Raw genomic sequence first — 12,046 nt, 5'->3', positions numbered from 1 at the left:
AAAAGACTGACTGTATATGAAAAACTGTTTTAATTGAAAATGCAACTGAAATGGTTGAGAGATAAATTTCTTCGAAAGTTTTCCCTTTTTCTAATTGAATGTAAAATATGATTTTTAAATATATACCCTTGATATAATTTGTGCACCCATCGCAAATGAAAAATAAATCAAACACATAAATGTGCGATACCATATAAACGAATTCACGATCATTTTATTTTCAACAAAAAAAAACAGCGGGTTTTGACCAAAATCTTTGGAAAAATATTAGTGAGCTTGATTTGGAAATCTTGTTGAAACGGTCTTTAAAAGCTCGCCAATAGCACTGAATCATACTCGAGTGAATGCAACTCATTTTATAGCAACAAATCAATCGACTATCAACGAAAAAATTTAACTTGCAAAAGATGTATAAAGTTCAATAACAGATTAAAGAATTATTCCTTAGGGAATTTAAATTGGCATGACTCAAGTGCATTGATTGTTTATTATTCATTGATTTGCCGAGAAGAGGAAGAATAAGTGATATTGAGTAACATTTATAAAAAGACTGAATTTATTTTGGTGCATTCTCTCGGATGAAAATTGATTCGTCTCAGATGAGTCACTAAAGAGCCAAAAAAACAAAAAAACTTCAGCGCTTGCACTTCAAACGAAAGATAGCTTAAAACGAAGGGGAAAAAGCGAAAAACAGTAAAAAGATATTAAAATATGTTATTTATTTTTACTCTTGAAAAAGTGTTCGTTCTCTCTTTTTTTTTTAATTAAATTTAAACCAACAAATAATTATTCATCTTCTGGTATATTGATTGCCAATGTCCATGCGGTGTGTAGACCTGATTTATCGATTTGAACTTTATCTGGGAATTCGATGTACATTGACTCATCTGAGCCATACCACTAAAAAGAATCAATAACATTGATTTAAATTCAAAATTTTCCACCGAAATCAACAAGTCAACATACGTTTAATTTTTTCGAATAGCCCAACATTTTGACTTTGGTGTTACTGTCGAATTTTCCACCAAGTGAATATAAATTGATTCCGGCCGAATCATATGGATATTTCAGAACAATTGCATACACAATTGTACGTTTGGTCGTTTCTAATTTGCTGGTATACCAAACATCTGGGGTTTTAGTATCGTTTTGATGAATCCATGGATGACTACCATAAATTGCATCACGGTTTATGTTCAGCCAACTGCCCATCGTACGCAAACGTTCAACGAAAATTGGTTGGATTAAACCGGTTTGTGTTGGACCAACGTTAACCAATATATTTCCGCCGGTGCTGATTGTGATTACAATTTCTTTTTTTTAAAAGAAAATTCATTCAAATTCAAAATTCATGTGTCAAAAAAGGTGAGAAAATTAAAGAACATACCCTTTATTAACTCTTCATTGGTTAAAAAATCGTCCAAACGAGCATCAGCTCGATAGCCCCAGCTTTTTTTATCAATGGTCATTGCATTTTCCCATTTATGCTTTTGCAAAATACCTTAAATTGTAACGAATTTCATGTGAAACCATATGAAAGACTCTGACTCATCACTTGATTTCTTCACTCTTGCTCGCGATAATGTATTCAAAGTAACAAAAAAAGGTTACTATGCAAATAAAAACGGAAGAGAATTGATTGGCGACCGCAAGAGGTCAAAATAGTTCAAATCAATAAATGATAATTGGTGAGTCAGAGTTCTCAATATTTGATCACGAATTTTAAAATGAAATTAAATTTTTATCTCTATAGCAGTAATGTGCAAAAGATGAGTATGCACACTGGCAACCAAAATGTTTAATTCGAAACGAAAAAAATTATGTCAAAAATGTTATTTTTGCTATTCATTTATAAAATAACCCTCCAAAATATTAGAGAACGCACATTACTGCATTGTGTATGTTATAAAAACGATACCTGGATTAAATCGATCGCCACACGTGTAAAAACCGCCATGTTTGCACTGCGAATCAATTCCCCATCGGTCTGAAATAATCAAATTGATATAGAATGTGAGTGATTTTTATTAGGAGTCAGGAAACTGTATAATTTATACCGTTGACAACGACCGTTTTCCTAACTGGACTCTCATTGTAGAGCCTAAAACAATAAAATTCGAATATAAGTGTGAGATTTTTTTTCTATTCAACGTCAAGCAATAATACCATGCAAGAAATCCAGTCGCTTCCCAATATTCACAAGACGCTTCACCTTCACCATCTGACCAAAAAACTTCAGGAGAATAGTTATTAACCAATTCCATCATCTCGGGCATAACCTAAATAGACACAGAATAGACCACAAAAGAACAAATCTGTTTTAATTCCGAATCGAAATTGTAGATGTCGGTGTGATATATGCTGCAATAAAACCCATTCTGTAGATATGTACTGCCATCTACCGTATTCGATGCACAAAACTTATCTAACAAAATGTGGTTTGAATATTTACTTTCTTGGTAACAAAATCATTTTCGGTGTATGATTTTTGTTTATCGCTGAGATACATCGGATTAAACCATTCAAAATATGAATGATAAAGACCAAATTTGAGTGTTGTATTTGCACGAATTGCATTGGAAAGTTCACCAATTAAATCACGATGTGGACCAACATCCATTGAATTCCAACTGAATGAGTATTTTGATGGCCACAGGGTATAGCCATCATGATGTTTACTTGTCAAAACCACATATCTGAAGTCGAGAATAGAAAATAAATTAGACAGTTAACTCGTTCAACAATCAAAAACATTTTCCAAAAGCAATTACTTTGCACCGCTTTGTTCAAATAACTTGGCCCACTCGTTGGCATTGAAGTGTTCTGCAGTGAATTGAGGCGCAAACTCTTGATAGGTGAAACCAGGCTTAAAATTCTTTTTCATGTATGAAACATATGGTTGATCTTTATTATCACGTAAATACTTCCAAAACCATTCAGTACCAAATGTGGGCACCGAATATATGCCCCAATGAAGAAATATTCCAATTTTTGCGTCATCGTACCATTTCGGCAATGGTCGACGGTCTAAACTATCCCAATTTGGTTCGTAGGTCGGCTCTTCCACCGTTATCACTTGATATTTTTCACATTTAATGCACACAAACAGCACTTGAACAATCGCAAACAACATCCAATGTCTTTCAAAAGTCATTTTTTCGTTTTTAAATTCTACAAATTGTTGCACACCGCAATATGCTACTGCAATATTTAAATGCGTTCGAAAATATAAAACTAAAAATGAAACAAATGAAAGGAATTGTACACAAACATTATACTAATCTAATCAACCAACCAGGATGGAGTAATCAATTTTAATAACTCACAGGGTGTGAACTGTTGAACCATCACAAATGTGACAGTTGCACGAAAACATTTATTATTATGTTGATTGTTATTGTTGTTGTACATACATCACCCTGTCAACGTAATTTAATCAAAGTCAAAATGCGTCCAGTTGTGTGTGACGATAATGCGGTTTGTAGTACTCATTACTCTTGTTCGATAGACTGCAAAATTAAATGTGTGTTTGTTTTTTGATAAAATCAATGGACTTTCTTCTATTTATAATTTTCGAGTTTTGAACATTTGTTTATTGATATTTTGTTTAGCATACACGCGCATTAACAGCATGATAAGCCGAAAGCAATAATGAAAAAGTAAATGAGTGAAACACTTGGTCAGAGCAAACGATTGATCAGAGAGCACATCTTATTGTGCTGCATTGATTCAGGCGTTTTGTTTTTCTCTTTTAATGTGAAAAACGAAGATTTATTTCACCGCATACATGCGAATGAGGCGCGATTGAACTCTGAACATCCATAGAGGTTGAGAGATTCTTTTGAAAATGTACATTAAAAGAAATCACTTCAATTTTATTGGATATATATAATATATTATATATTTAGCACATGGCAAACGCTTCTTTTTTCCAATTTGTATCATTTTTTCCCCCATTTTATGTTTCTTCTACATGTTGTCAAAAGAGGTGAGAGACGATTAAAGTTAATATGTTTTAATTGATAAGACAGATGACTACAAAATATGATCAAATAATTCTTGATTAAAACAAAACTAGTTAATTGTAATGTATCCTTCATGTTGATATTATTACTATATAATTACAATATATAATAAAGATTATGTTTTTTGTGCAAAATAAATTTTAAAAAAATCTAATCAAATGCTCTCTTCATCGAAGAAAAATTATCGTGATGAATTTTTGTCTATCGTTTAAACATGCATATCATCGATATGATGTAATTCAACCGGTTGTGGTTCTCTCACGAATTCGAGTTGTTCATTAATGCGTGCAAAATATGTCGGTATATTACCGCGGCCTTTGATATAAGTTTCGCCACGATAATCACAGCGAATACCAAACGATTGTAATTCTTCTGCCGATTCTTTGGTAAGTTGGATTTTTCCAGGAATTCCAGTGCTGTCCATTCGTGATGCCATATTTACACCGTTTCCCCATACATCATACAATGGTTTGCTTGAACCAACAACGCCTGCCATCACTTTGCCATGGGCGATTCCTGTAATCAATGCGCTCGTCAATAAAAAGTAAATCTTAATCTCGCGAACAAATAACTTCGCATTTCATTTCCATTTTATTTTCATCATTCTTTTCATTCTATAATCGGGGTGTTTTTGATTTGATAACGAAAAAGAAACCTCGAAAAAAAAAACAGTAGAGAAAAAATAAACTGACAATCTTACCAATTCGCAGCTTTCCGTCACTTTGAAAATTCTCCGTATTAAACGCCTCAAGGATTCGCATTAGCTCAAGTGCAAATTCAGTTAATACGTAAACAACATTTTGTGATTGTCTGCTGCTTTGTTTTCGTTCCCGTTTCGATGGATCGTATCGTGGGTTTTTCTTCGGACTTTTAGGAATGGCTTCTGGTGGGACGAATGTTTTGTTTTTGTTTTTTTTGTTCAAATGTATTTATTCCATTTTAATTTTAAAGAAAAACTCTGTCTTGAGTATCTCTTTAAAAAAAATCTGTTTTTATATTTAGCTTACTGAAATTGAAAGTATTCCAACTACGACGACCATTTGAAAGCAATGATGTGCGTTGATTTGGCGAACTACATCCACTGTTTAATGATGCGGATGAATCACTCCGTCCCGGATCCAAGCCACACGCCACCATATACGTCCAACCAGACACTTTAATTTTTTCCAATTTCAATGGGCCCGCTTTCGACAGCAATTTCTCATCAAAATCACAAATAATACGATTTAATATGCTCAAAATATTGCGTTCAATATCAACGGTAGCGTCGGATTGGATGTCATAGTTCGTTATTGTTGCAAACATGATGGCCACGTTATCATACTCTTCGTAATATAATTCGTCCTTCATTTGACGACTCATGTAAATTTCAGCTAGAATAATGACAACGTTAAGAAGATTTTTTTTTTTTTGTAAAAATAGAATGCAGAGTTTTGTTTTGTCAAAATTACCAACATGCGCAGGTAAAATGTTTTGCACCAATATTTTGATGGTGTCTTTTGTGCATTCGGATTCTTCTTGTCGTTTTTGCAATTGCTGCTTCCATCTATTTATAGAGAAATAAGAACATTGACACAAAATAATTCAAAATATTTCATAATTTTTTAAAAATTGCACTTTAGATAGGAAAAAAAATATTTAATTCTAACGTGTAATCAACCCGTGTAATGTATTCAGTTTGTCTGTCAACCATGTGCAATGAAACGGTGATAAAAATTACAATTAATATGTGTCCAACTTTTGGATCCAACGATGCACTTATCGATGGGCTTGTCTGTGAAGAAAAAAAAAATGCTGAAAAGAATTTGGGGTTTAATCGATTGAATTCCATTTACATTAAACAGAAAATCATAGGACGCAAATATAATCCATGAATAAAAGCCCACAATCAAAGCGCCAACAATAAGTTTGAGTATGAAATGTATGCGACCAAATAAAAAATTCACACAAATGGCCATAATTAGACTTTGAGTAATGCCCTGCAAATAAAGAAGGGAAATTGTTGCATTTAACTAATCGAATTTATTGAATTTTTTTTTAGATATATAAAAATAAATAGAACCCATGGATTAAAGCACTGTAAACATTTGATTGAATGTGCATGGTTTCCATCATGCCCGCGAATCGATTCATAGTCGATCTGTTGAAATGCAGTAGAATAGAAGGAGTTTAAATAAAATGTACATGTATGTATAATAGATGACAAAAATGCATGTTTCAGCTTGAAATTCAACAATAATTGCTTACCAAATGAATTAAAGCGCTAAACGTAAGCACACAAACTGACACAAAATAAATCAGCGTTCGGGCTACAGCGTTGCTCATTACACTTTTCGATGTATTAAATAGGTATCGCAAAAATGGGTTCGTTGGCAATTCTATCAAATTTGGATCGTCTTCGTTTATTGGTCGAATTAATATCCAGATTTTTTTAAACCATGTTATCGATATGAAGAAAAGTAAAACTAAAAAGCCGATTATGTTCAGCACCCAATAGCTCCAACCGTTCCTAGAATATTTTATACAAACGATCAAGAAGTGCAGAAAAAAACAACAACAATAAAATCAGTAAATAAAATGAAACGGTAAATTATAGAGAAAATTGAGTGATGTGCAACCATGAAGGTATCTATGTGTGTGTGTGTGTGTTTGAATTTTGAAATTGCTCACGGATTATTTAGTGACTGTGCAACGATGATTCCAATAAAAACGATGAAGCACATGAATGTACTGTACTTGAGCATTAAATCTTGCTCTTGTAAAAAAGACATCTCCCATTTTTTATTACGAAATCGTAATAGAATTGTCGAGACTTTGCTACTAAGTGATGAACGTTCGTATTCGGCATCCTCGCAACTATCACGGCGACGGCTCGAAAACAAGTGATTGAAACTTTAGACGGTGAACGAGATAGAGAATGAAGAAAGAATTGGAAAGTCAGAAAAAAAAGAAAGAAAAAATTAAACCGAATCATTTTAAAGCAATTGGAAGTTACTCTAGTAGTAAAAAAAATCTTTCGAATGGAAAACTTACTGAAATTTTCCGATTGGCATTCGGTCCAACTCCAGTGCCATTTCACTATTGGTTTGTTTCATAATTTGCATATACTGTTCCATTGAATTTTGCATAAAATTCTTACCGATACAGTTTCCATTTCGATATGAACAGTCAAGTAATAGCTTTCTCTGTAAATTTGACCGAAATGGAGTATTTATGCATTGAATTTTATTTACAATATGCGTAATAGCAATATACATTACATTATTGCGTGTAGATCGATTCATCATTCGTTTCATGCCAGAAGAATATCTTCTATTCAGCTCGTCCGGACTGTAATACTGATTGATGCAAACAATTTTCCATTAAATATAAATGAGAAACATTACATCTCTCACCAACTCGAACTCAACAAAATTATATTGTATCATTACTTACGTGAAAATCACCTCCATAATACTGTGGTGATATCAAAAATGTTTCAATATTATTTTTGAGTAGAACCGGATCTTTTTTTGCCATTTCTGTGCCCGGTTCAAAAAAGTACTGATCTTCTAGCAATTCCAGTGTTTGCTGAGTAATGTGCACTTTGCTGTTGATGAAAAGTAATTGAAAAAAGGGGCTGAACCAAACTATTTTCAAAGAAACAATTTTTTTTACCCAGGCACTCCAGTTGTTTCTAATCTATTGGCAATGCTAACATCTTTGGACCAGATGTCATATTGCCATTTACAAGCACCAATTACACCTGACATTATTGAGCCCGAATGGACGCCAATTCGCATATCAATATTCAGATTATTTCGTTGTGCACGCACTTCACGAATATCACGAATCATTCGTAATCCCAAGTCAACGCAACTCCTGGCATGTTGCGGATTTGGTTCGGGTACACCGCTCACACAATAATAGCAATCGCCCAAGAATTTGATGCGCAAAACATTGTACTCCTGTAAACACCGAACGTTATGCAATTAATCGACGTTGTAAATTCCATAAGTGCAAGTGTTTGGAATCATAAACGTGGACCAACAACAACGCAAACAACGTCAACAACAATGAATTAAAAAATAAAAGAATTACCTCGGATGCCTGATCGAATTTAACGAATAGTTCGTGTAAAACTTCAACTAACGTTTTAACTGGTAGCTGGGTCGTGATGTATGTGTAATTCACAACGTCGGCATAAAGTACGCTGACGCTTTTATGGTGTTCAATATAAAGTTTGATTGGTTGTCCACGCCATTGACGTCTCGGAATCGGTATATCGAGGCTGTGCTGCAAGTGTGCTCGTAATTACATTTCTTACACGAAAAAAAGGTGCTTTTACTTCGTTTATATATAAACCTTAGCCCGAACTAACTTGTCCAGTTGCTGCTATTATTGATATAGAAACGATATTATGTTGCCGCATATGCATTCACCAGCAACTATCAATGGTAGCAGCTGAGAAGTTAGCTTGTGCTAAGCTCTGTTCATACACTACAAAAACATCAACGACAAAAAAATCAATTACCTTTTGGCATTTAATTCCTGTGTTGATTCGTGTTTCTCTTGTCGAATTTTCTCAATCATACCACGTATGGCCTTCTCAAGCACGGATGCCGTGTGCGCTGGCAAAATGCTTAACAGCAAATTTTTCTATAGATCACATTACAATCGATAATAAACGATGAAACATATCAATTGTCAGGTAAAAAAAAAAAAGAATGGATAGACAAAATACACAAATGACACAACCGAACAAAAATAATAAAGAAATTTCAACGAACCTCTTGATCACGAGCATATCGTAATAGCAAATTTCCTTCGACGCACTCACGACGATCTAGAAATGCTCGTCGAATAGCCACTTCATTCTGTAATCGTACACATACGCCGAAAAAATTAACACCCAGCAAATATACCAAGTCCGTGATTGTCTGCATGCATGTATTTGTACCAAAATATGAAGACAACAAAAAAAAAGTAGATCGACAAGAAGGGAGGAAAAAATTGAATTGAAACAATCGAAAATTGGTGAAAAATGTTAATTACTTTGATTACGGCATAGTCGTCTAGACGATAAGTCATAACATGTGTCACAAGTAAATAACAAAATGAGGTCGACATTGCCAAAATGACGCTGTGCAAATTTTCGGGCAACGGCAAGAATATGTAAATTGCAAAAATGATGTAAGCATCGTAGCTTGGCCGTAGCGGTGGTCTCACATGCGTTCGCACCGAATGGTATAACGGTACAATAATATCCAATATAACCAAACCGATAACAGTTGCCACCGAACCGAAATTCGGTATCCACGTTTGCTTTTTAATTAAATGCTCATTGAATGACGATATTAACGACACCCACACAACAATTATACTCGCCAAATTGCAATACACTTCCGGGCTAATTGGCGCTGATTTCTGTGAATAATTGAAGCGAATTTAAAAAAAAATTAAAATATAATTCAATTAAATAGCAACACAACAATCAATTGAAAATTGATTGGAATTTACCTGCGTTGCGACTAAAGCAATCGTATGCACCATACCAATTATGGTATGCATCACAAAAAATACCGACAAGTAACTACGCTGCAATCGTTGCACGTACGTTCGATAAAATGTTTCAAGTCCCAAGTTTTCACATTCCGTCTATGAAAAGGAAACATATTAAGAAAATATATCATTTTGAATTAAAAAAAAAAAACAGATTCTCATTCAAATACCCGTAAATTTCCCCACTCCCATCTACGATAGTCGTTGATTGCTCGGAATTTTTTATTTTTCGGTTTATCACTGTCATCATCGTCATCCATCGATTCGGATGTAAAGTGTCTTCGATTCAATTGCTCTGACTGCCGACGTACAACCAAATCCATTTCAAATTTTACACACTATTTACACAACAGTCTAGTATCTAGTTTTCCTACCGAAATCAAAAAAAAAAAAAAAATTATGAATGAGTTAGCGAATGCAGTTGCATTTAAACTAACAATGAACGAATTATTTCATTTAGCGAGACGACACACGAGTTAAAGCGAGAGAGGTAATTGAATGTAAAAGATTTTGACGTGGATCGGCTTTTGTTTATCAACAGTCTTCAATGAAATTTTGATTTTTATTAGAAAAAAAAGGAGAAGAAGAAACGAATACAGAGAATATTTGTTATCTTATCACTCTTTGATCAACTGATATTTACAATCAATTCTAATTCATATATTCTTCTCAATTTAATCGAAATGCTATTGAAATAAAACTCCAATTTTTTTTTTGCCATTTGAAAATCATTTCTTAATTTGTTGACGTCTTTCGACTATGACCAACTTTTTTTTTCGGATTAAACAAACGTGATAACATGAACAAAAGATTCTCGAATTCGAAACTTGCATGCGTCAATATGACTATTCACTACACATTCAATCTGGATACATTGGTGCATATTCTTTGCCATTTAAATGCATAAATTTGTATGCAGGTTTATTGTCGAGTGAGTTCAATTTTTCGAATTATCTGCTCTTAGTTTTTAAAGGATATGAAGAAGTGTATTCGATTTATTGAAAATCAATAAAAATTCCACCGAAACAATCAATTACAACAGCGAAAATGGTTCTCTACTTTATAAAATATTTTGAAGCTTCAGCAATCAAGGTTTTTTTTGCTTCAAGCTCAAATTAGCTTTATTTATGTTGCCCCAAACTCAAATGAGTTTGAAGAGAGTAAAAGTGTACTTTTTATGTGAAACAAGTTTGAATTTGTTGAGAAACATTCTTGGGAACGTTGTGAGAGCCAATGTCATGGGAAGCCAGACGGACTTTTCTCGTTCATTTATAATGGTGCTGTAAGCTAGAGTGTGTTGACTGATATCGATGACACATATTTCAAAACTGTCAATATTCGCAAAACTCTCCCCGGAGCATAGTGACAAGTCACTTGTTTTTTTTCCAACTTCTAACTCAATTCAATAAACACATTGGTACAATCGATTCAATCACTTGATCGTCGTTAAACAAAAAAAAAGCGAATACAAATAAAACAGAAAATACTAATACATTGATTTTTGTATTAATCAAAGTTTACAATCAAATTCAAATATAACAGTATTTCGCATTAATATAAGCATTATATAACCATTTTTGTGACATTTTTAGCTTGAGTTATGAAAGAAAAAACATTCAAACATTTTCACTTGATGCATAGCCCTTGGATACGCACGCATTCCGAATGATTCAAGTAGTTGACCACCATAAACTGACACAAAACGCCGTAAGGTAAATTTTTTAAAAAAATCTTTGATAGAAGCCACACACTTATCGTTTCATTTATAAATCATTTGATTATCAATTTATCGCTATGATTCCACATAAAATATATACTAATGGCGAAAATGGTGTAAGTAAAATGAATCGTATAAACACTGACTAAAGTGAATTCTTAACATTTACGGTGACATGTTTCTCACTCTTTGACTTACTAATACACTTAATTCCATCCGGTTTCTTTTGCTCTGAATGCACCACACAATGCGGGTAAAACTCAATCTATCACTTGAATGATATTAAATTTTTCTTTTTGTTCGAATTTTAGTAAAAAAATCTCACAACAATTTTAATTTTTTTTTTCATACGATGTGCGCTGTCATGTGCAAACACAAACAAAGCGAATGGAAAAACGTTTTTTAGTTTTATCGGTGAATGATACACTTTTTCATTCCGATAGCTTGAATTGTTTGATGTATATTGGTCGAAATGGCAGCAATCTGGACTATAATTGACTACAATGTGTTACCGATTGCTTCAATGAATAGATAAGATGAATGTGTCGAATAATACAAGTGTACACATTTTCATTTGTCAATGTAACCAGTGGTGGTGCACTTGTCTTTGCGACATGCCGCACAATTTCATTGTTACCTTATTTCGGTGTGATATCGCGAGCGCGCACACACACACATATTCAATCAATCAGGCGAAAAATTCAATGCAAAAAATAAAAAGAATGAATTAGAAAGTGTGTGCGTGAAAAAAAAACCAAAGCCT

The 12,046-nt window shown here is 33.5% G+C and overlaps 2 protein-coding genes across 4 annotated transcripts; both read right to left on the bottom strand.

Annotated features, from left to right (window-relative positions):
- Positions 1-700: 700 nt before the first annotated feature.
- LOC116348118 (putative alpha-L-fucosidase) lies at positions 701-3,267 on the bottom strand. Its single transcript, XM_031778986.1, has 8 exons — positions 2,772-3,267; positions 2,453-2,696; positions 2,167-2,279; positions 2,058-2,101; positions 1,919-1,987; positions 1,388-1,501; positions 967-1,313; positions 701-900 (listed from the first exon to the last, which is right to left on the bottom strand). The coding sequence occupies exons 1-8, from the start codon at positions 3,152-3,154 to the stop codon at positions 787-789; spliced, it is 1,428 nt and encodes a 475-aa protein (XP_031634846.1). The 5' UTR covers positions 3,155-3,267; the 3' UTR covers positions 701-786.
- An 811-nt stretch (positions 3,268-4,078) lies between these two features.
- On the bottom strand, positions 4,079-11,622 carry LOC116348116 (adenylyl cyclase X E-like). 3 transcript variants are annotated; one of them, XM_031778983.1, is made up of 20 exons: positions 11,482-11,622; positions 9,737-9,936; positions 9,525-9,662; positions 9,060-9,431; positions 8,795-8,944; positions 8,539-8,663; positions 8,106-8,295; positions 7,683-7,972; positions 7,461-7,614; positions 7,286-7,363; positions 7,059-7,210; positions 6,696-6,917; positions 6,273-6,534; positions 6,088-6,165; positions 5,861-6,004; positions 5,675-5,799; positions 5,477-5,571; positions 5,033-5,398; positions 4,726-4,908; positions 4,079-4,541 (listed from the first exon to the last, which is right to left on the bottom strand). In XM_031778983.1, exons 2-20 carry the CDS (start codon positions 9,887-9,889, stop codon positions 4,234-4,236), a joined length of 3,585 nt encoding a protein of 1,194 aa, XP_031634843.1. In that variant the 5' UTR covers positions 9,890-9,936; positions 11,482-11,622; the 3' UTR covers positions 4,079-4,233. The 3 variants fall into 3 exon arrangements, with proteins under 3 accessions (XP_031634843.1, XP_031634845.1, XP_031634844.1); XM_031778985.1 differs by lacking the exon at positions 11,482-11,622 and adding an exon at positions 11,223-11,241; XM_031778984.1 differs by lacking the exon at positions 11,482-11,622 and adding an exon at positions 10,004-10,115.
- Positions 11,623-12,046: the final 424 nt, after the last annotated feature.

The sequence above is a fragment of the Contarinia nasturtii genome, unplaced genomic scaffold, assembly GCF_009176525.2.
Source record: "Contarinia nasturtii isolate CC-2019 unplaced genomic scaffold, AAFC_CNas_1.1 Cnas_scaffold_2279, whole genome shotgun sequence".
Taxonomy (NCBI): Eukaryota; Metazoa; Arthropoda; class Insecta; order Diptera; family Cecidomyiidae; genus Contarinia; species Contarinia nasturtii.
This window is presented reverse-complemented; position numbering and strand designations above follow the sequence as displayed.